Source organism: Dendrobates tinctorius, unplaced genomic scaffold (genome assembly GCF_039654945.1).
Source record: "Dendrobates tinctorius isolate UK_male_01 unplaced genomic scaffold, ASM3965494v1 ptg000388l, whole genome shotgun sequence".
NCBI lineage: Eukaryota > Metazoa > Chordata > Amphibia > Anura > Dendrobatidae > Dendrobates > Dendrobates tinctorius.
The window spans coordinates 3426234-3450859 of record NW_027362054.1 but is presented as its reverse complement, the minus strand read 5'-3'; the positions used below and the strand labels follow the sequence as shown (position 1 = coordinate 3450859).

At 45.4% G+C, this 24626-nt stretch overlaps 1 protein-coding gene across 5 annotated transcripts in view; it reads left to right on the top strand.

Moving 5' to 3' along the window:
• KMT2D (lysine methyltransferase 2D) overlaps positions 1-24626 on the top strand; it is a 305115-nt gene that overhangs the window by 118068 nt on the left and 162421 nt on the right. For all 5 annotated transcript variants that reach the window (XM_073563406.1, XM_073563409.1, XM_073563408.1 and 2 more), the window contains exons 16-24: positions 1142-1306; positions 1396-1505; positions 1605-1649; positions 1759-1968; positions 2065-2208; positions 2310-2426; positions 2600-2721; positions 9427-9577; positions 10822-10899. In XM_073563406.1, coding sequence (XP_073419507.1) covers positions 1142-1306; positions 1396-1505; positions 1605-1649; positions 1759-1968; positions 2065-2208; positions 2310-2426; positions 2600-2721; positions 9427-9577; positions 10822-10899 — 1142 coding nt within the window. The remainder of the gene's footprint in view (positions 1-1141; positions 1307-1395; positions 1506-1604; positions 1650-1758; positions 1969-2064; positions 2209-2309; positions 2427-2599; positions 2722-9426; positions 9578-10821; positions 10900-24626) is intronic.

The following is a 24626-nucleotide window of genomic DNA, read 5'->3' as shown; positions in this document are numbered from 1 at the left end:
CCCTCTAGTATTTCAGCAAAAGAACGGCTGATGCAGAGGATATCAGCGCTTTTATCATTCATCTAAATGAAAACTGATACAGGATGCATTTGGCTTTTGAATATAAACCATATACTAATGGCGAGTTGGAGGGAGAGGAAATTGGCAATTTTCCTTTGCCTAAAAACTTTGACTTTGACGATACGCTCGACTATGTTCACATAAGAAAAATACAACCTTTCAATTTGTATTGTATGGATAGTGGCTTAAGCATTTCTGTATCTCTTATTAGCGTTTCTATTTGTTACAGTTTGAAGCATGTATTGAAGTGGTTTTTAATTAAAAAAAAAAAAAAAAAATCTGATTTAAAAAAAAAAAAAACAAAACAAACAAAAACGGACTCCCTCTTCTGGAAGGGGGGGCAGTCCAGATTCCAAGGAGAGCGGTTAGAGGTTGTCGATTACTTTAACATTTGTGGCCCATCCTTAGAATAGGTCATCAATGTCTGATCGTTGGGGGTGCAGCATTTGGCACCCCTGACGATCAGCTTTTCTCTGTGGCGGCAGGAACTACCCACCGACAGAGGTGCATACCGCAGCTCCTTCTACTGAGTAGTGGCCCCTTCCGATTACTGCACATCCGACGACTACTCAGATAGGGTGCTCATATGCAGTACCCGTCCGCGGCCACCATTCTGTCGATGGAGCTACACTTTGTAGCTCTGTAACTGGGCAGTTCCAGCTCATCGGTGGTTGCCGAATGTTGCACTCAGACCGATCAGACATTGATTGCCTATCCTAAGGGTTGGCCATCAATGTTAATGTAGTGGACAACCCCTTGAAGGAGCTGAACTAACACAATAGTTTTTTCCACAAAATTTTGACAGTGAGGCCATGCCTTTTTGCTGTTGTTTCCCCTATAGTACAGCTCCCTCATCACTGTGACCGATCTAATACAAGGGTCCAATACTAAGCAACATAATAATCTCATTCAGCACTTACGCATTTTAGAGTTTTAAGTCTGAATCATTGACCTAAATTTTCGGGTGCAACACCTGTGCTCCTGAAAAATCACCCCTTTATTGTATGGTTTTCCATGTGACAAAGGAACCTAATTGAATTAAAGCTGTGACGACAATGGGAGTAACTTGTGCTTGTTGCAGGTGCGTTTGCTGCATGCAGTGTGGCTCCGTCAGTCCGGGATTCCACTCAGAATGGCAGAACAATTATACACACTGTGCTCCTTGTGCCAGCTTGGTCTGCTGCCCTGTATGCCACCTAAACTATATGGAGGGTGATCTATTGATCCAATGTCAAAACTGTGAGAGGTAAGCAATGACTGATGCGCTGTAATTTTTCGTCTTTTTACGTCCATCTACAGTGCCCACTAAGTGACTTTTCTGCCTTTTGCAACCAGGTGGTTGCATGCGGTTTGCGAGAATCTGTTCACTGAAGAAGAGGTGGAAGAGGCAGCCGATGAAGGCTTTCACTGTACATCCTGTCAGCCATTCATTATAAAACCAGTTGGTATGTAGAGATCGGAGTTCAGTTTGTGTTTTATATTAGTGTTACCTGCATATCAGCATTAAATCCACTTTTTTTCCCCCCATACCTATATTCCACTAGTTCCAATAATCCTTCCACCAAGTCCAGTTAAGGTGAAAGAACCTGGTGAGTTTGTCGTACTCTTCTTCATTTCTCCTACCTCCTAGCACTATACCGCCTCATAAAGAACGCCGTTATTTTTGAGATACCGGATTATAATCCTATTTGTTTGCAGAGCCTCAGTACTTCCGTTTTGAGGGAGTTTGGTTGACTGATGCGGGCATGGCATTGCTGCGTAGCCTCACATTAGCACCTCTCCAGAAAAAGAAACCTAGGCGGTCCCGACTGAGTACTGGCGGAGAGATTTACTTGGATGGTCCAGAGCATGGCGCATGTGATGACAGGAAGGAAGGAGATGCCGAGTGTGATGAACAGAAAGCAGACGGTGAGCCGTTAGCAGAAATGTGCTGCCTGCACACTCATTCTCTGTGCTTGCGTTTGTGTCCATTCTCATAAGGCATTTATTTCTCGTTTTTATTAGGTGGTAATAATGAACTCATGGAGTGTGAGATTAAGTTAGAACCCCCTGGCACCCCTGAGCGTGAAGCTGGAGGAGACATGGAGGTCATAAAGGGGATTGAACATGCAGACGATGTAAAGAAGAAAAGAAAACCCTATAGGCCAGGTAAGCAACTACAATGGTCTGTGCTTAAAATATACTTACTTTATTTGATCACTTTTTTTTAGGTGCCTTAATGGGTCACATATAACATAATTGTTGTTTAGGAATTGGTGGGTTCATGATCAGACAGAGAAAAACTCACACACGAACAAGAAAAGGCCACGCAGCGTTTTTGGAGGTCTTTCGGGAAAACCCGAGCCAAGATGTTCACCCAGATGATCGTGAGTTCCTTCAGGCTTGTCTATACAGAAACCTTTTTTTTTTATTTTTTTCTCCTGTTATTCATCCTACATTATATTAGCATAGCTAATAAATAATTCAAGTACACCTTCCACATGTCCCTAATTTTGTATCCATGGGGTAGAAGACTAACCTGACACTTTATTATTCACAGCCCCTCCAGAGGCCCCAGCAGAAGGTGGCCCAGAGCCAGGGACAACTGAGACTGAAGAGAAGAAGAAGCGAAGAGGCAGAAAGAAGAGCAAACTTGAGGATATGTTCCCAACATACCTGCAGGTGAATCACAGTTTACTTAACTGCACAATTTAGATTATTCCAGCAATTATCCAACTTGCTCATGCATTGTAAACCTCATTAATTAAACCTATTAAGGACCAGGGAATTTTTTCTTTTTCACATTGTATTTTTTCCTCACCACCTTCCAACACATTTCTGTCGACATAGACATACGAGTACATGTTTTTTGTAGCACAAATTGTAGTTTTGAATGACATCATTCATGTTGCCATATAATGTACTATAAAACAGGGACAAAATTCCAAATGTGATGGAATGATGTGGGGAAAAAAATGTTGTTTTTTTTTTTTTGAGGGTTTTGCATTTTACAGAGTTCATTGTGCAGTAAAAATGACCTCGAAATAGTAAATAACCAAGTCAATGCAATTACGGTGATGCCAGAACTACATTTTTTTTCTTGTTCCTTTCATGCTTTTAAGTGATTAAATCAGGATTTTTTGGTTACGCACTGTAAACTCTGTTTCTAGGAGCCTTCACTGGGGGGGGCACGGGAAACCATGGGTGTATGCTGCTACCACTAGGAGGCTAATACTGTGCCCAAAAATTTAGCTTTTGCACAGCAGTGTACTCCCCACCAACTAGCAATAAGTGATCAGTTAGGCCAGGTTCACATTAGTGTTTGAGTCCGCAGCGTGGTGCTGTGGACTCCTTTCCTTAAGCTTCACCTACTTCCGCATCCGTCCTGCATACCTATCATTCACATTGTGTACGCAGGGACATGTGTTGTATGTGGATGCGTCCGCGTGCGTTGTTTTGACGTGCCCGCCGAATGCAAGAAAATGCAACATGTTGCGTTCGGAGGGCACTTCAAAACAACGTACGCGGATACATCCGCATGCAACACATGTCCCTGCGTATACAATGTTAAAGATAAATATGCAGGACGCATGCGGAAGTAGGCAGAGCTTAAGGAAAGAAGTCCGCAGCACCACGCTGTAGGTAGGAGAAGCAATATGTAACGGAGCAATATACAAAAGAAATTATAATACCAAACTGTAACAATAGAAAGAAACATTGCAGTTGTCAAACATGGGGGGGGTGCTGTGTCTCCTAATGAGGGCTCTGAGAAATAGATTTTACAGTGAGTGACCAAAAGTCCTGTTTTTTCGATCGCTTCATTGGGGGATATGAGAAACCATGGGACATGCCAAAGCAATCACTGGGAGTGAAACGGCACGAACTCCATTCAGGTCAGAGAATTAGCCACTGCTGCTTGAAAGATTCTCCTAGCTAGACTGGCATCTGTCGAGGCGTAGGTATGAACCCTGTAGAACTTGGCAAATGTGTGAATAGTAGAACATGTTGCCGCTTTGCAAAGCTCTAATGTGGATGCCTGATGGCGAACGGCCAAGGAGGCACCCACCGCTAAGATAGCATGCCTTTATCCCAGTGGGAAGGGTTCTGTTCTAAACCCAGTATGCCTCCAAGATAGCCGCCCTGATCCAGAGAGTAATTGTAGCCTTCGATGCAGGAAGGCATTTAAGAGTACCCTCAGGAATAACAAAGAGTAAATCCATCCTCCTGAAGAGAGCAGTACTGGAAAGGTAAGCGATATTGCCCTGACCAGGTCCAGTCTGTTAAGAGAACACTCCAGGGGTGAACCGGAGAAGGATAGAAGGCGGGAAGAACAACGCCCTCTTTGAGATGAAAAGTGGAGTCTACCTTTAGAAGAAAGGATGGACCAGGACTCAAAACTGCCTTATCCTGATGCAGAATAAGGAAGGGAGAGCAACAAGAAAGTGTGACCAGCTCTGAAACCCGCCTGAGGAAAGTAATTGCCAGGAGAAAAAACACTTAATAATAATAATAATAATAATAAATTTTATTTTTATAGCGCCGACATATTCCGCAGCACTTTACATTTCAGAGGGGATTTGTACAGACAATAGACATTACAGCATAACAATAATCACATACAGTAGATTATAACACATACCAAGAGGAGTGAGGGCCCTGCTCGCAAGCTTACAGTCTATGAGGAAAGAGGTAGACATGAAAGGTGGGTGGTAACAGTTGCCCTGATTGTATGGACCAGCCATAATGTTAAGTGTGTAACAGTACAGACACAGAGGGCTAATGGATGCATAAAGCATGTGGGAACATGATGCTGGGAACCTGGTTATGGTAAAACTTTTGGCTCTGCCACACAGGGATAGGTTAGGTTAATGTGTTGAGGCGATAGGCCAGTCTGAATAAATGCGTTTTCAGGACACGCTTAAAATTGTGGGGATTGGGGACTAATCGTATTGACCTGGGAAGTGCATTCCAAAGAATTGGCGCGGCACGTGTAAAGTCTTGGAGACGGGAGTGGGAGGTTCTGACTATTGAGGATACTAACCTCAGGTCATCAGCAGAATGGAGGGCGCGGGTAGGGTGGTATACTGAAACAAGGGAGGAGATGTAGGGTGGTGCTGAGCCATGGAGGGCTTTGTGGGTGAGGGTAATAAGTTTATACTGAATTCTGGAGTGGATGGGTAGCCAGTGTAATGACTGGCACAAGGTAGAGGCATCGGTGTAACGATTGGTGAGGAATATGATCCTGGCTGCAGCATTCAAGACAGATTGGAGAGGGGAGAGTTTTGTAAGAGGGAGACCGATTAGAAGAGAGTTACAATAGTCGAGACGAGAATGAATAAGAGAAACAGTAAGAGTTTTTGCAGAGTCAAAAGTAAGAAAAGGTCGAATTCTAGAAATGTTTTTGAGGTGCAGATGACAAGAGCGAGCCATTGATCGAATGTGGGGGGAAAAGGAAAGCTCGGAATCAAGTATGACCCCAAGACAGCGGGCACCCTGTCTTGGGACTTTCCTAGATAGAAGAGACAGGAAGAATTCTGAGTGATTCAAATGGGGATCTCCTGAGAGCTTCCAAGTTGAGGTCCCAGGGGTCCACTGGCAGTCGATACGGAGGCGCCGCATGAGCCACTCGTTGAAGAAAGGTTTGAACCTGAGAGCGTGAAGCTAGAGTCTTTTGTAACAGAATAGATAACACTGAGACTTTGCTCTTCAGCGGGCTGAAGGCAAGCCCTGCATATAATCCTGCTTGAAGGAAGGCTAGAATAGAAGGAAGAGAGAAGGCCATTGGCTCTGTCTGAGTAATCTCACCAGCAGAAGAAGGCTTACGAAGTCCGATAGTGGACTCGAGATGATGCAGGCTTCCGAGCTTTTATCAGTGTCTGAATCGCTTGGCTTGAGAACTCTGATGCTCTTAAAACTGCGGGTTCAACAGCCACGCCGTCAAATTGAGTTACCGAGCATTCCGTGGTAGATGTGACCCTGAGAAAGTCGATCTGGTCTCTCCGGGAAACTCCAGGGAGCGTCTGCAAGCAGATTGATGACCTCTTCATACCAGGCCTTTCTGGGCCAATTCAGTTTCATCAGGATGACCGGCACCCCCTCATCAGTGCAAAGTGTGAGATCTGGTTTGGCTGTGAGAGAGGCGTCTAACAAGGGTCTGTACTGACGAGGGGCAGTACCCCGAAACACAATGTCTGCAAATTGAGATTCTGGCTTGGCTTTTATCCTAAGTCATGTAATAAGGCTCGTTAAAAGGTCAACATTGACTTTTAGGATTGCATCTTCCAATAGGTGGCACTAGAGTTCTAGTCCTCTTCCTCTCTGAAGAGACAATTTGCATAATTAGCATATTTCCCAGAGGAGCATTGTGGCTTTAAGTCTCCTCATCTCAACATGCTTAGCATGTCATTCTCCGAAAGGAGAAATTATACTTCTTGGATACTGTTCTCACTGTATCCTTCCAAGGATAGAAGAGGAAACCCTCTGAAAAAAGAGGAAAATCATTACTGTAAAACGCCGATAACCGCGGTAGATGAGGGTTTAGTGAAAGACCTGTCTGCCTCCTACTGACAATAAGCTAAACTGGTTAACTTGGTGCCAGTTGGTGGGGTGTACACTGCTGGAGAGGAGACCATTTTTTTTTTGGTGCATAGTGGCAGCAGCATACACGTATGGTTTTTTTGTGTCCCCCCAATGAAGTGATAGAGAAAAGAATTTTGGTCCTCCATTTTACGAGACCGGTAACCTTTTTTATTTTTCTGTTGTAGTTGGGTTTTTTTTCTTTTCATGTGCTCAGTGAACTGAAAAACTTTTGATGCCATTTTGTGGCCTGACAAAATTTAACACAGCTGGGGCGTTTTTGTTTTTTTTTCTCCTCCATAAAGTGTTTATCATAGGAGTTACTGGTGATCATTTGGTCTCTTGCACGAGATACAAGAGAGATACCATATTATTTGGACAATGATGGACCCCCCCCCCCCAATTTAGGATGCGTCTTTTAGTCCGAAATGTAACTTACCAGGCTTGCATGCGGTGGTGGGGCAGGGCCGCTGCAGGGAGCTGGCGGCCGTCTACAGCAAAATGGCGGCACATGCGCAGATTGCGATCTCTGCTAGTCATCGAGCCAAGATCCCAATCTGCACATGCGCAGCCATCAGCACAATTTTGATTTAGACCACCAGATGTTAGTCTGAACACTTGTCACACCCGGCGCCGTTTTGCTGGAGAGCGCGGGGACATGAATGTGCACAAGTGCCGCCCATTGGAAGGGTGGCGCTAGCGTGAAATTTAAAACAGAGGCTCAAACAAATCGTGATGACAGAACCTGTCCTCACGATTTGTATGAGCCTCCCTTTCTTTTTTTTTTTTTTTTTTTTTAAATTCCACTGCAGGGCCACCTGTCAATTTGGCCCTGCAAGTGTTGCAAAACTACAACTTCCATCATGCTTGAACAGGTTGGGATGATGGGAGCTGTAGTTCTGGTAACAGCTGCAGAGCCACACAGATTGTGCAAAACTGTTGTCCCCATACAAAAATGTATGGCCTATGGCCCTCCAGCAGCAGACCTTCCTCATAAGTGTCAGCAGGCATGTTATTAAATATTTTACCACATTTTTTAATTCAACATTTTTTGGGCTATTTTCCTTCTTTAATGCCTAGGTGCGTCATATGGTCTAGAGCGTGTTAGTCTGAAAAATGCGGTGTATAGTGTAAATCTAGTTATCCCACAAATTGTGGCCTGTGGCTGAGCTTCACAGCAGTCCTGAAGTACCAGCATTGGAGGACTTTAGCAGGTCCCCGGCTGCCATTGGTAACAAATTTGGTCTCCCACAATCGTGATTAGAGCCGACTCACAGCAGCATCTAAATGGTTAACATCTATTCTAGACAGACTAGCTATTGAACCCATTCTACGCCCGGGTGGCGAGCATTTTTATTGGTACATTTAATTTTGTAGTACAATACTTCAGTAAAGCGCGGTATGTGCACGAGCTGACTTGAGCACCTGTTTTTTAAGACTGTTTGTAAATTGGCATATACAGTGTCTTCAGTAAAATGACTCCGGAGATTGTGGCATGTGCTGATTCGGCCCCATTTTATTGAAGTAATGTACTACAATGTTAACAGCAGTGCGCACGCGCCGGCTATCGCCTTCATCCCTATGGCCGGCGCGTGCGCACTGCTGTTAACATTGTAGTACATTACTTCAATAAAATGGGGCCGAATCAATTCACATACAGTGTGTTCAATAAAATGGCGCCATAGTGCAGGCCATGTAATATAGCTGGCATCAGCCTTGTGTAGAGGGAGCTTCCTAACTGAGCCCCCTCTGTACTTGCAGATCCCTTACCAGGATGTTAATTCACTTCTTAGTGCGATAAGGGCTTAAAAGATGAAATTCAGTAAGAGCTTGGATCCTGTTGTTTAAAAGCGAAGATCTAAGGCCTCATTCAGATGGCAGGAATTTTTCTTAAGCTTCAAAAACCTAATTTTCATCAGTGCTTGGTCAGCATCAGTTTTTTTTTTTTTTTTTTTTTTATAATTTTCTTCTCGTATACAAAAGAAAAAACAAAAAACTGGAGTTTTTTTCAAGCTTCTCCTGTGAAAGTCACTGAAGATTGGACAGCACACAGCATCCTAGTGCTGTCCAATGTTTTTCACAGACTGATTGGCTTGCACTGGTGAGTTTAAATTGTGACTTGGTCCAAAATCATGTGGACATCTCCGTAGACTATAAAAGGTGGAGAAAAAACCACGGCTAGAACTTGTACGTGTAGTGACATCTGAATGAGCCCTTGACTGGTATTCCTTTCAAAGCAATAGTTTAGCTAAAGCGGTTGTCTTGTACTTTTAATAGGATAGTTAATCCCAGATTGGTGGAGGTCCAACATTTGGCGCTGCCACTGATCACCTGTGCTTAGTAGTGTAGCTGCACAGCACAGCGCTGTGGCCACAGTGGGGTACTGCAGATCCACTCCTTTTCTTTTGAATAGCGGGCATTGTGCAGTCCCCAGCCAGTCACTATGGTACTGATGACCTATCCTAAGGATATTCTATGCTTTGATATTGATGGGATAACACCTTTTATAGCTTTGCATTCTTGCCAGTAAATTGCTTAATACTCTTGCGTTCCTTAGGTTTAGTAAATTGAATTATCAATGTAACTAAAATTATGGATGATGTAAACAAAGTCAATTTGTAAAAACCATCTTTATTTACAAGACTTTATAAATGCTAGATTGATAGTCTGAAAATATGAATGACTATTGTAGACTTGGTACTGTTCTACTTTCATGTAGAAAATTATATTTTTTTCATAATTCTTTTGTTCATTTTTTTTATTTTCATTTAAAATAAAAGTTCGATAACATATTTTGTCCTCTCGCCGTAGGAAGCATTTTTTGGCAAAGAGTTGATGGAACTCAGCAAGCAAGCCCTTCTTGCTGCTCGTCCTGTACCCCAAAAATCAAAGACTGTGCAGAGTATACCATGTCCGACATCTGGAACTACGCTGACACCGCAGTTGTCCCAACAAAACACAGGTAACAGCCAACTTCTAGTCAAAATATTTTCAAACCAGTTTAATTAAAATTGTAATGGGTTGTTGTCAAGTGTAAGATTATCAGCTGGTCTTTTTTTGGGTTGACAAGTCAATGATCGATTATTCCATTTGTTTTATTGGTGGTCCAGATAGCTGAAAATGCAGACTGCAGCAGCTGTTTTCACTGCTCCCCAAGCTGAATCAGGGTGAGTGCACACGCTGCGGATTCTGCTGCGGGTTTTTTCCCGCAGGTAAAACGGCAGGTAAAGTGACCTGCGGTTTTGCCCTGCGGTTTCACACCTCTACTATGTTAAAGGAGTGAAACCGCAGCAGAATCCGCAGAAACAATTGACATGCTGCGGAAAAAAAAACGCAGCTTTTCCGCAGGTAAAAAACCGCAGCGTGAGCACTGCGGTTTTGAAAACCCATAGGCTAACATGGTAAAGTACCATGTCTGCGGAACTGCTGCAGTTCTGCAGGGCCAGAACCGCAGCAAAACCGCAGCGTGTGCACATACCCTCAGAGTTGTGTACTCAATTCCGCTGATTTATTTTGCACAATCCATAGTTAGAAGGTGCTGCTACTCATAGACTAGCCTGTGTTCACACTTGGTCAGTAAAGAAACGTTGCTTACATTGCTATCCAAAACACTGGTGCCCCAGAAGATGCCTAACCGAAAAGGACCTGCAATTCAAAAAACATCACAGAAAAAAAGCAGCCTTACTTGCGAACAGCAAGACACAATACTAAGGCACTACAGGATGCAGCAGGCCTCCATGATAGAGGTGGACGCAGCAGATGTTGCATAATACTGATGGAACAACCACTCGCACATCTAACATTCATGGTGATATTATAAATGCACAAGGATATGGCTTGTATATGGCACCAGTCACACAGATGTAGTGCGCAGTATCTGGCTTACAGCCTATTAGTGACCCCCATACAATTAGATTAGGTGCGCTGCCCATCACAGACACCCCAATTCCCCAAGCCAACACCAAAGGGCCCAACTGCACCCTGCAAAAGGTGAAAAATGTGCAACAAAAAAAGATGTATAACATGTAGGATATATTTCACAGTGATCTATCAGGACTTTACCTGTTTGAAAACTATTCTGTCATTCCTGGCTTGCCGGCATCATAAACGTGATCATGATGCTAGTGTGTATGGAGTCTTAGTAAACTTCAGTGACTTCTTTTGTTTTTTGTTTTTTCTTTGTCTCCCCCCCCCCCCAAAATCCAGTGGTGACTACGGCCGCCCCCTGTTCTACATTGCCTCATGACGATTCTGACAGCAATGAAACAAAGCTAGAAAATTCAGGTTAGTAATATCAAACAGTTCTGTTCAATTATCCTGCAGAGGTCATGCATTTCCAATAAAGTACTAAATTCTTATTTCAAGCATGCTCTTCACCAAATTCTCAGTAATTTCCTCCTTAAACATTTCAGTTATTGCTATTCACTTTTTTTTTCCTCATTGTAATTTGCTAATTCTTGCCTGAGACCACTGGAAAACCTACTTGCTGGAATAAATCAGTCACTTGGCCTCCACATGTAGTATCTAGTACTCTGTGCCATCCGCATTGTGGTCGTTCTATAGAACTCCCCCTCCCCCAAATTCTGCATGGTGCCAAGGAAAGATGACTTTGTGCCTGCACATAGCTGGAGTCTATGGGGAAAAGTAAGACTCTCTATAATAGTAAAAAACTGTCTAGAAAGCCTCTAGTAGGAAACAAATGGAATGATTAAGGTGGAAATGCATAAAGGACATAAGAGCCAGACTCCAGTATTGAAGTGTTATTATGAGCAAATAATGTCTAGGTAAGAAATTGTAAAAAATGGTCATCTATGACTTATTCCACCAGAGGTCTAGTTTTCAAAGAACTGCCATGACTGAGTGTGGATTTCGGCTACCGTCTGTCTCTCCTTTCCTTTTGCCTGTCCTTTTTGAGACATGGGCATAGTTATTTACCTGCCCTCCCCTCCCCACAGAGGAAGCGTCAGAAACCCTGAGTATTGCTGCTTCTCACACTGGAGAGAAAATTCTGATGACTCTGCCAGAGGGAGCCCTCGGCTCGGATCTGGAGAAAATCTCCACAGAGGGTTGGTCACTCAAAATTGCCCTAACTTCCTTCTATTTTGTGATGTGTTGGGTATGCAGTGGTCGATAATTCCTCTGCATCAGATCTCCCCAAACCTTCCCTTGCTGCACGTCAGCTGTCACCTTCCCTTATGTTGTAATGTTACTCCGCATTAATCACTGCTGTCTAGCAAAGTGTCGTTGTTTTTGTCTGATAACATGTAAGAGTTTCAGATCCTCTAATGTATGTCTTGATTGCTTATCAGTTAAGGGGTGGGCAATTAGTTTTCCCAAAACACCACATCAGAGACTGTGACTGTTGTAGAGGCCGAACCAATAGGCTGAAATTAATTCTACTCAATATTTAATATTTAAATATGAATTACAATTAATATAAATAATCTCAATGTTGAGCATAAATATGCTGACATCCCCCTATATACCCTATCAGCCCAGACACCGACTCCCTATATACTGTGAGCCCCCACATAGCCTCCCTACATACTGTATGAGCCCCCACATAGCCTCCCTATATACAATATGAGCCCCGACATAACCTCTCTATACACAGTATGAACAACCACATAGCCTCTCTATATACAATATGAACTCCCACATGGCCCCTCTATATACAGTATGAGCACCCACATAGCCCCTCTATATACAGAGAAAACAAAAAACACAAATATCCTAAAATTAAAAAATAAACTGAAAATAATGCATAAAGGTAATAATAAGGCTATTTCGTAAACATAATTTTGATCAAAATAATGTACAAGCCATCCCGCCACGTCAAGGCAACCCTTGTGGGACAGTATTTAAAACCTTTCCACTTGCCAAGTGACGTGAATGTGACCAAGGATCGAGGGACTGAACCACTAGTAAAAGCTTAGGCCAGACAGGATGGTTTCTCTCTCACCCATGACAGCACCACGGAGAGAGGGGATCCTCCCATCAAGGACAGGAACCTACAGATAAAAAGGTGGCACCTCTGCTCAGCCCCCAGTTGGGTTCCTGCCCTTGACGGGTGACCCGTGGATCCTGCGGCAGGCTTACCTTTGAAGAGGAGCCAGGGCCGTCCTGTTCGTAGTCCTGGCAGCGGGGGGGGCCCATGCCGCGGCCGGGTCGGTGCCTAAAGCCGCCACCGCTGTAGCCGAGGGGCTGTACAGGGTGAGCGGGCGGGGAGGACCGAGCCGCCGCTCCGAAAGGGAGAATGGGGCTGGAGGGACGCCGATACACGCGGGGGCAGCGCGCGGTACAGAGGTGTACCAATATGGCGCTGCCCCGGAAATGGAATGAAGACTTCCGGGTCTCCGCGGTCGGCGCATGCGCATTGCGCGCTCCCCGGGGCACAGCGGGGCAGGCTGATGTCAGGGCCCGGGAGATTCAAAAGAAGACGGTGGGAGCTGCTCCTTGCTGGAAGCATCCTATAGACATGGAGGACAGCGACCAGCATGAGGAGCAGCCAATGCAGCAGCATAAGGAGCAGCACAGGCACCATCGCCGGCAAAAAAAAGGACAGGCGAGAGGGCCGGTCCAGTAGCCACTCCACGGAGCGGAGCAAGTCGACTGCGAGGAGCAAATCACCTCCTGTGGATCAGCCCATGAAGGATCTGAATCCACCTCCCGAACCGGTACCTGCAAGCGTGCATGATGGGGTAAGTAATCTACGTGAATGTCCCCCATTATAATAGACTTCCTTCCCTTATTAGGGAAAGAAGAAAAAAAAGACAAAACAGGGAATGACCCACCTGTAGAAGGCCGCTACCAGCAGCTTGGGATAAAAAACTCTGCGACTCCTGCATACAGGAAGTTCTTTGTGATGAAACCCCGGATTACGCCTTGGATCTAAGAGCAGTAATCCGATCGGAGTTTCAAAGTGCCCTTTCTTCCCTAAAACGCAAAGAGAGGGGAAAGAAAAGGGACACAGTAGCGGCCTCCCAGTCAGATTCCTCGACGTCAGGGGAAGTTACATCAAATACTTCAGACACCGACTCGTCATCCTCAGATGAGGAAACAGAGGGGCGTCATTGCTTTCCCCTGGATGAGGTAGACATGTTAGTAAAGGCGGTAAGGTCTACCATGGGGGTAGCAGACCCTCGGCCAGATAGATCAGTCCAGGACATAATGTTCGGGGGATTAGGCCAAAAGAGACGCAGAGTATTCCCGCTAAACGAGAATGTACAGGGCCTGATAAAAAAAAGAATGGGTGAGACCAGATAGGAAGAACGCCACGGTTCCCTCCCTTAAAAGAAAATACCCATTTGACGAGGAAGCGTCCACGTCCTGGGACAGAGCCCCGAAGTTAGACGTGGTGGTCGCCAAAGCCTCGAAAAAATTTGCACTCCCCTTTGAGGATATGGGTACTCTAAAGGACCCATTAGACAAAAAAGCTGATACTTTCCTCAAGGGCACCTGGGAATCAGCAGGAGGAAATCTTAGGCCAGCGATAGCGGCAACTTGTACCTCCAGAGCCCTCATGGTGTGGGTAGACCGACTAGAGAAGCAGCTAAGGGAAGGTACACCCAGGGAGAAGATCCTGGAATCCATTCCCGTGATAAGGGGAGCGGCGGCCTTCTTAGCTGACTCTTCGGCTGATTCGGTAAGGTTGTCATCCAAAACGGCAGCCCTGTCAAACGAAGCCCGAAGAACGCTGTGGCTTAAATGTTGGCCTGGGGATTTACAAACTATGTGCCATCCCTTGTGAAGGGAAATTCCTATTTGGAGAGACTTTGGATGACATCCTCGAAAAGGCGGGGGACAAAAAGAAGGTATTCCCAAATTTAGGCCCTACAGGCCCCACATGCTTTAAAAGGTCCTTTCGGAACAAAAAAATTTTTCAGAGGAGACCCCCCGAGAGAGCAGAAATGGGACGACAGAAGGAGAGACAGGGGGTTCTTCTTTGGTAACTCGTCCCGAGACAAAAAGCCCTCCAAGTGACTGTTTGCCCAGGGTGGGAGGGAGGCTAAGCTTTTTTTCTCCCAGCCTGGAGGAAAATATCGAACAACCCTTGGTTATTAAATCTGATAGGATTAGGGTTAAGGATAGACTTTCTCTCCCACCTCAAAAATATGTAGTGACCCCACTTAGATCATCAGTAATAGAACAAGAAGCCCTCGAAAAAGAGGTCCTAAGCCTGTTGAACAAAAAAGTCCTCCAGGAGGTTCCCCCATGGGAGAAAGGCAGAGGATTCTACTCGCCTCTCTTCCTAATAACCAAACTGGACGTTACCTTCCGGACAATTATAAATCTAAAAAGACTGAACGATACTGTCAAAAACGAGAAGTTCAAAATGGAGTCGATCAAGTCGACCATCAAAATTCTCTTTCCACATTGCTTCATGGTAGTATTAGACCTCAGTGATGCCTACTATCACGTCCCCATCTACAAAGACTCCCGACAATACCTCGGACTTGCGGTCTCCATAGGAGGCGAAATAAGGGAATTTCAGTACAGGGCCCTGCCATTTGGGATCTCAGTAGCCCCGAGAATCTTCACGAAACTAGTGGCAGAGATGATGGCTCACCTAAGAGAACAAGATGTTCTAATAGTCCCATATCTGGACGACTTTTTAATAGCGAGCAACTCAGCCCAAAGATGCAGGGAACAGAGGGACAGAGTGATGGGCACTCTTAAAAAAAAAAAAAAAAAAAAAAAAAAAAAAAAAAAAAACCTCGGATGGCTCCTAAACCTAAAAAAATCAAGGCTGGAGCCCAGGAAAGTCCAGGAGTTCCTAGGCCTGACACTGGACTCAAACACCCAGGAGTGTTACCTGCCAGACCACAAAAAGGAGATCATCGCTCAGATCGTAGCAAGAGCAACGCAGAACCCTTCCATGACGCTAAGAAAAGCAATGTCACTGTTAGGGTCCCTCTCCGCATGCCTGCCGGCGGTCCAGTGGGCACAGCTACATACGAGAGATCTCCAATGGGATGTTTTAGCCAACCAGTCAGCATTAAGAGGTCACTTGGAAGGTTACGTTACACTAGACTCCAAAACTATTCGTTCCCTAGCTTGGTGGGGAAACAGACAACCTATCCAAAGGGATTCCCTGGGTGATAAGTCACACACACAATCACCACGGATGCCAGTCCCAAGGGATGGGGAGCACACATAAGCAACATGGTGGCTCAGGGGGAATGGGGAGGTCAGGAACTAGAAGCCTCCTCGAACCAAAAGGAACTGCTGGCAGTAGGCTACGCCCTAACACACTTTCTACCGGTATTAAAGGGACATCATGTCCGAATATTTTCGGACAATCGAGTGACGGTGGCCTACATAAATCAGGGGGGAACCAGGTCCCGAACGCTAATGAACACATCCTCCGAAATATTCACGCTAGCCGAGAGAAACCTACTGTCCCTATCTGCACTACACATACGGGGAGCAGAAAACCAGACAACAGACTTTCTAAGTCGCACCCAGCTACATCAAGGGGAGTGGGTTCTAAAATCCATTTTTCGGAAAATTGTAAAAATGTGGGGAACCCTGGACATGGATCTGTTTGCCGACCACAAAAACAAAAAAGTGGAAGCATTTTGTTCCCTAGACCCCAGGGGGAATCCCAGGACCCTGGATGCGTTTATGCTTCCATGGACGCAGGGCCTAATGTATGCCTTTCCACCGCTCATTCTCATCCCGGCAGTCATAAGGAAAGTCAGAGAAGACAGGGCACGAATGATACTAATAGCCCCGTTTTGGCCAAAAAGAACTTGGTTATCCTGGCTGAGCATACTGTCAATAACCGACCCCTGGGTTCTACCAGATCTCCCCGACCTTCTGTCCCAAGGTCCCGTGTTACACCCTCAGGCAGTGAACCTCCATTTAACAGCATGGAATTTGAAAGGGCACTGCTGAGGGGGAGAGGGTTTTCAGAAAACCTGGTTTCCACGTTACAAAAGAGTAGGAAACCGATCACAACCAGGGCCTATGGTAGAACTTGGAAGAAATTTCTATCTAGCTCTGGGGTTAGGGTTCAAGATGGAATCCAAATTGACAAAATTCTCGAATTCCTACAAAAAGGGTTAGAGCAGGAGCTGGCAACTAATACATTGAAGGTACAGATAGCGGCTCTAGGTGGCCTTTATAACCAGGATGTGGCAGGCAACCCTTGGGTGGCACGGTTTGAGGGCCGCAGCCAGGTCTAGGCCAATAACCACCCAGAAAATACCGTCATGGGATCTAAAATTAGTGTTGTCTGCACTAACAGGGCCCCCATTCGAGCCTATCCAATCAGCACCCCTAAAAACCCTATCATTAAAAACTATACTTTTAGTGGCCCTAACATCCGCTCGCAGAGTGAGCGATGTTCAGGCTCTGTCAGCAATACCCCCGTTCACTAAAATCCTGGACGATAGAGTCATATTAAAACCTGATCCAGCATACCTACCTAAGGTGTCGAAACACTTCCATAGGTCCCAAGAAGTGGTCCTTCCTTCCTTCTGCCCAAACCCTAGGAATAGGGGAGAGGAGAAATTTCACACCCTGGATGTGAAGGTGTCTAGTTCAGTACCTAGAGGCCACCAAGAGATATAGGAAGGAAAGGTCTCTCTTTGTGTGTTTCCAGGGACCTCGGAAGGGACTCAAGGCATCCAAGAGTACCCTAGCAAGGAGGATAAGGGATGAGATTGCCCTGGCGTATTCATCCAGCGGGAATACCATCCCTGAGGGTCTAAAAGCTCACTCTACAAGGGAAATGGCGACCTCATGGGCAGAAAGATCAGAGGTATCAATAGAGCAGATCTGTAAGGCGGCCACCTGGTCAACACCTTCTACCTTTTTTAGGCACTATCGCTTAGATCTAGCCTCTACGTCTGACCTGACCTTCGGGAGAAGGGTCCTTTAGGCGGTGGTCCCTCCCTAAGCTACCAATCTCTGAAATTCTCTCTGTGGTGCTGTCATGGGTGAGAGAGAATAGGTTAGTTACTTACCGATAAAGGTGTTTCTTGGAACCCATGACAGCACCCACTTATCCCCCCCCCCTTCACTTGTGCAGGTAAGCACGAGTTAATGTGTGTAAAGTGTTTTTTGTTAGACACGGGGCTTCTCCATAATATGCAATATTATAATGTTATGTTTATATACTTTTGTTAACTAACCGGGAGACCCTCTGATGCTCTGTAACCAACTGGGGCGGTGGAGAGGTACTGCCTTTGCTGTCCTTGATGGGCGGACCCCCTCTCTCCGTGGTGCTGTCATGGGTTCCGAGAAACACCGTTATCGGTGAGTAAGCTATTTCCCAGCTCAGAAAGAGGGCGGTCACACCCATATATGCACAGAATGCACAATGAAATGAATAAAAAACTGGAGTCTGAACTGAGAAAGTAAGTTAATGTGTATGCACAATGTAAGTGCATATTAACACATGACCATTAACCAGAGAAAGCAAAAAGCACAAAAATCAATGTGCATTCTGTGCATATATACAGTGGGGCAAAAAAGTATTTAGTCAGTCAGCAATAGTGCAAGTTCCACCACTTAAAAAGATGAGAGGCGTCTGTAATTTACATCATAGGTAGACCTCAACTATGGGAGACAAACTGAGAAAAAAAATCCAGAAAATCACATTGTCTGTTTTTTTTTTCCTTTTATTTGCATATTATGGTGGAAAATAAGTATTTGGTCAGAAACAAGCAATCAAGATTTCTGGCTCTCGCAGACCTGTAACTTCTTCTTTGAGTCTCCTCTTTCCTCCACTCATTACCTGTAGTAATGGCACCTGTTTAAACGTGTTATCAGTATAAAAAGACACCTGTGCAAACCCTCAAACAGTCTGACTCCAAACTCCACTATGGTGAAGACCAAAGAGCTGTCAAAGGACACCAGAAACAAAATTGTAGCCCTGCACCAGGCTGGGAAGACTGAATCTGCAATAGCCAACCAGCTTGGAGTGAAGAAATCAACTGTGGGAGCAATAATTAGAAAATGGAAGACATACAAGACCACTGATAATCTCCCTCGATCTGGTGCTCCACGCAAAATCCCACCCCGTGGGGTCAGAATGATCACAAGAACGGTGAGCAAAAATCCCAGAACCACGCGGGGGGACCTAGTGAATGAACTGCAGAGAGCTGGGACCAATGTAACAAGGCCTACCATAAGTAACACACTACGCCACCATGGACTCAGATCCTGCAGTGCCAGACGTGTCCCACTGCTTAAGCCTGTACATGTCCGGGCCCGTCTGAAGTTTGCTAGAGAGCATTTGGATGATCCAGAGGAGTTTTGGGAGAATGTCCTATGGTCTGATGAAACCAAACTGGAACTGTTTGGTAGAAACACAACTTGTTGTGTTTGGAGGAAAAAGAATACTGAGTTGCATCCATCAAACACCATACCTACTGTAAAGCATGGTGGTGGAAACATCATGCTTTGGGGCTGTTTCTCTGCAAAGGGGCCAGGACGACTGATCCGGGTACATGAAAGAATGAATGGGGCCATGTATCGTGAGATTTTGAGTGCAAACCTCCTTCCATCAGCAAGGGCATTGAAGATGAAACGTAGCTGGATCTTTCAACATGACAATGATCCAAAGCACACCGCCAGGGCAACGAAGGAGTGGCTTCGTAAGAAGCATTTCAAGGTCCTGGAGTGGCCTAGCCAGTCTCCAGATCTCAACCCTATAGAAAACCTTTGGAGGGAGTTGAAAGTCCGTGTTGCCAAGCGAAAAGCCAAAAACAACACTGCTCTAGAGGAGATCTGCATGGAGGAATGGGCCAACATACCAACAACAGTGTGTGGCAACCTTGTGAAGACTTACAGAAAACGTTTGACCTCTGTCATTGCCAACAAAGGATATATCACAAAGTATTGAGATGAAATTTTGTTTCTGACCAAATACTTATTTCCCACCATAATATGCAAATAAAATGAAAAAAAAACCAGACAATGTGATTTTCTGGATTTTTTTTTTTCTCAGTTTGTCTCCCATAGTTGAGGTCTACCTATGATGTAAATTACAGACGCCTCTCATCTTTTTAAGTGGTGGAACTTGCACTATTGCTGACTGACTAAATACTTTTTTGCCCCACTGTAGGTGTGACCGCCCTCTTTCTGAGCTGGGAAAACCATCCAGTCTGGCCTATGCTTTTACTAGTGGTTCAGTCCCTTGATCCTTGTTCAAATTCACGTCACTTGGCAAGCGGAAAGGTTTTAAATACTAGAGTTAGGACTGTCCCACAAGGGTTGCCTTGACGTGACGGGATAGCTTGTACATTCTTTTGATCAAAATTGTTTATTATTATTACCTTTATGCATTATTTGCCGTTTATTTTTTAATTTTTTATTTTAGGACATTTGTGTTTTTTGTTTTTGTTTTCTCTGTGTATTGGTCATGTGTTAGGCCTCTTTCACACTTCCGTTTTTTACAATCAGTCACAATCCGCCAGGTTTTGAAAAAAAACGGATCCTCAAAATTTTTTTGAGGATCCGTTTTTTTCCCATTGACTTGCATTAATGGCGGATTGTGACGGATTACTGTCCGTTGCATCCGTTTTTTGTGAGGATCCGCCAAAAGTTGCTGTCCGTCGCCATCCTCAAAAATTTCAAAACGGAGCTTGTAACGTTTTTTTCTCTGGCGGATCCTGCAAACACTGATTTAACCCGAATTTCTTTCTGGGTGCCGGACAAAAAAAAAAAAAAATATTCTCTCTCTCTCTCTCTCTCTCTCCCTCTCTCCCCCCCCCCCCCGGCCAGCGATTCCTTTAAATTTCTTCATTTTCAGGATCCGTCTGAAAACGGATCCTGTGCCATCCGTTCACATCAGTTGAGAACGGATCCGCTTGTCCGCCTTTTTGGCGGATTATAACTGATGCAAAAAACTGAAGTGTGAAAGAGGCCTTAATATGCACTTACATTGTGCATACACATTAACTTTCTCAGTTCAGACTCCAGTTTTTATTTTTATTTTTCCCTTTATATACACTACTAGCTGAAGAGCCTGGCTCTGCCCGGGCATAGTAAATAACTGTGGTTAGTTATAAAAAATTAAAATTATCCTCCATCACATAGTCCCGTGCCCATATACCCATCATACATATCCACCATCCCATAGGCCCGTGCCCATATACCCATCATACTTATCCTCCATCCCATAGTCGAGTGCCCATATACCCATCACACATCCTCCATCCCATAGTCCCATGCCCATATACCCATCATACATATTCGCCGTCCCATGCCCATATACCCATCATACATATTCGCCATCTCATAGTCGAGTGCCTATATACCCATCACACATCCTTCATCTCAGTCTCATGCCCATATACCCATCATACATATCCTCCATCCCATAGTCCCGTGCCCATATACCCATCATACATATTCGCCATCCCATAGTCCCGTGCCCATATACCCGTCATACATATTCGCCATCTCATAGTCGAGTGCCTATATACCCATCACACATCCTTCATCTCATAGTCCCATGCCCATATACCCATCATACATATCCTCCATCCCATAGTCCCGTGCCCATATACCCATCATACATATTCGCCATCCCATAGTCCCGTGCCCATATAACCGTCATACATATTCTCCATCCCATAGTCCAGTGCCCATATACCCATCATTAACCTATTAAGACATCGTCACCATGGCAACCATTGACATCATAATGAGGGGCGGGGCTTGCAACCTATGATGACGACAGCCTCCTCATGGCAACCATTATGACATCTTAATGAGGGGCGGGGCTTGATACGCACGCACTTTTTCCCCATTATGTAGATAGGGGCAAAATTGTTTGGTGAATTGGAACGCGCAGGGTTAAAATTTCGCCTCACAACATAGCCTGTGACGCTCTCGGGGTCCACACGTGTGACTATGCCAAATTTTGTGGCTGTAGCTGCGACGGTGCGGATGCCAATCCCGGACACACACACCCACACCCACCCACCCACATACCCACATTTAGCTTTATATATTAGATGAACCCCCACATAGCCCCTATATATACACAATATAAACCCCCACATAGCCCCTCTATTCAATATGAGCCCCCACATAGCCCCTCTATTCAATATGAGCCCCCACATAGCCCCTCTATATACAATATGAGCCCCCACATAGCCCCTCTATATACAATATGAGCCCCCACATAGCCCCTCTATATACAATATGAGCCCCCACATAGCCCCTCTATATACAATGAGCCCCCACATAGCCCCTCTATATACAATGAGCCCCCACATAGCCCCTCTATATACAATGAGCCCCCACATAGCCCCTCTATATACAATATGAGCCCCCACATAGCCCCTCTATATACAATATGAGCCCCCACATAGCCCCTCTATATACAATATGAGCACCCACATAGCCCCTCTATATACAGTATGAACCCCCACACAGCCTCTCTATATACAATATGAGCCCCCTCATAGCCTCTCTATATACAATTAGCCCCCTCATAGCCTCTCTATATACAATGAGCCCCCTCATAGCCTCTCTATATACAATGAGCCCCCTCATAGCCTCTCTATATACAATGAGCCCCCTCATAGCCTCTCTATATACAATGAGCCCCCTCATAGCCTCTCTATATACAATGAGCCCCCTCATAGCCTCTCTATATACAATGAGCCCCCTCATAGCCTCTCTATATACAATGAGCCCCCTCATAGCCTCTCTATATACAGTGAGCCTCCACATGGCCTCTATATACAATGAGTCCCCTCATAGCCTCTCTATATACAATGAGCCCCCTCATAGCCTCTCTATATACAATGAGCCCCCTCATGGCCTCTCTATATACAATATGAGCCCCCACATAGCCTCTATATACAATATGAGCCCCCACATAGCCTCTCTATATACAATGAGCCCCCTCATAGCCTCTCTATATACAATGAGCCCCCTCATAGCCTCTCTATATACAATGAGAGCCCCCTCATAGCCTCTCTATATACAATGAGCCCCCTCATAGCCTCTCTATATACAATGAGCCCCCTCATGGCCTCTCTATATACAATATGAGCCCCCACATAGCCTCTCTATATACAATGAGCCCCCTCATAGCCTCTCTATATACAATGAGCCCCCTCATAGCCTCTCTATATACAATGAGCCCCCTCATAGCCTCTCTATATACAATGAGCCCCCTCATAGCCTCTCTATATACAATGAGCCCCCTCATAGCCTCTCTATATACAGTGAGCCTCCACATGGCCTCTCTATATACAATATGAGCCCCCTCATAGCCTCTCTATATACAATATGAGCCCCCTCATAGCCTCTCTAAATACAATATGAGCCCCCTCATAGCCTCTCTATATACAATATGAGCCCCCTCATAGCCTCTCTATATACAATATGAGCCCCCTCATAGCCTCTCTATATACAATATGAGCCCCCTCATGGCCTCTCTATATGCAATGAGCCTCCACATGGCCTCTCTATATACAATGAGCCCCCTCATAGCCTCTCTATATACAATGAGCCCCCTCATAGCGCCTCTATATACAAAGAGCCCCCTCATAGCCTCTCTATATACAATATGAGCCCCCTCATAGCCTCTCTATATACAATATGAGCCCCCTCATAGCCTCTCTATATACAATATGAGCCCCCTCATAGCCTCTCTATATGCAATATGAGCCCCCTCATAGCCTCTCTATATACAATATGAGCCCCCTCATAGCCTCTCTATATACAATATGAGCCCCCTCATAGCCTCTCTATATACAATATGAGCCCCCTCATAGCCTCTCTATATACAATATGAGCCCCCTCATAGCCTCTCTATATACAATATGAGCCCCCCTCATAGCCTCTCTATATACAATATGAGCCCCCCCTCATAGCCTCTCTATATACAATATGAGCCCCCCCCTCATAGCCTCTCTATATACAATATGAGCCCCCCCTCATAGCCTCTCTATATACAATGAGCCCCCCCCATAGCCCCTCTATATACAATGAGCCCCCCCTCATAGCCCCTCTATATACAATGAGCCCCCCCTCATAGCCCCTCTATATACAATGAGCCCCCCCTCATAGCCCCTCTATATACAATGAGCCCCCCCTCATAGCCCCTCTATATACAATGAGCCCCCCCTCATAGCCCCTCTATATACAATGAGCCCCCCCTCATAGCCCCTCTATATACAATGAGCCCCCCTCATAGCCCCTCTATATACAATGAGCCCCCCTCATAGCCCCTCTATATACAATGAGCCCCCCCTCATAGCCCCTCTATATACAATGAGCCCCCCCTCATAGCCCCTCTATATACAATGAGCCCCCCTCATAGCTCCTCTATATACAATGAGCCCCCCTCATAGCCCCTCTATATACAATGAGCCCCCCTCATAGCCCCTCTATATACAATGAGGCCCCCCTCATAGCCCCTCTATATACAATGAGCCCCCCCTCATAGCCCCTCTATATACAATGAGCCCCCCCTCATAGCCCCTCTATATACAATGAGAGCCCCCCCTCATAGCCCCTCTATATACAATGAGAGCCCCCCCTCATAGCCCCTCTATATACAATGAGAGCCCCCCCTCATAGCCTCTTACACACAAATAATTTCTTACACATGGGGCGGGGGGGGAAAGCTACCACATACTCGCCGCACTCCCATTCCCCCGGTGCTCTGCTCCTGTCTCCTGTGCACTGAGTCTCAGCAGCAACACGATGAAATAACTCTGGAGCCAGATGGAGCCTGTGGCCCCGGTCCTCCACGAATGTATTCACTGCTGCAGATAGAGACAGCGGGTGGGGGAGGGCATGGAGTGGTCAATGGGCTACTGTTTCAGCACTTTGGCTGTCTGTGGACCCCACTGGAACAATAGGAGATGTGGGCCGCAGTCTGCCCAGATCTGAATTAAAGGGACCTGTCTTGGGGGAAAACTGGTCACCATTACAGCTGGGATAGTCACAAGTCCTTAAGAGCTAATGTAACTTATATATAGAATGTATGATTGAATTTGTATATAGAATTCGCGCAGGAGCAGTGCGAC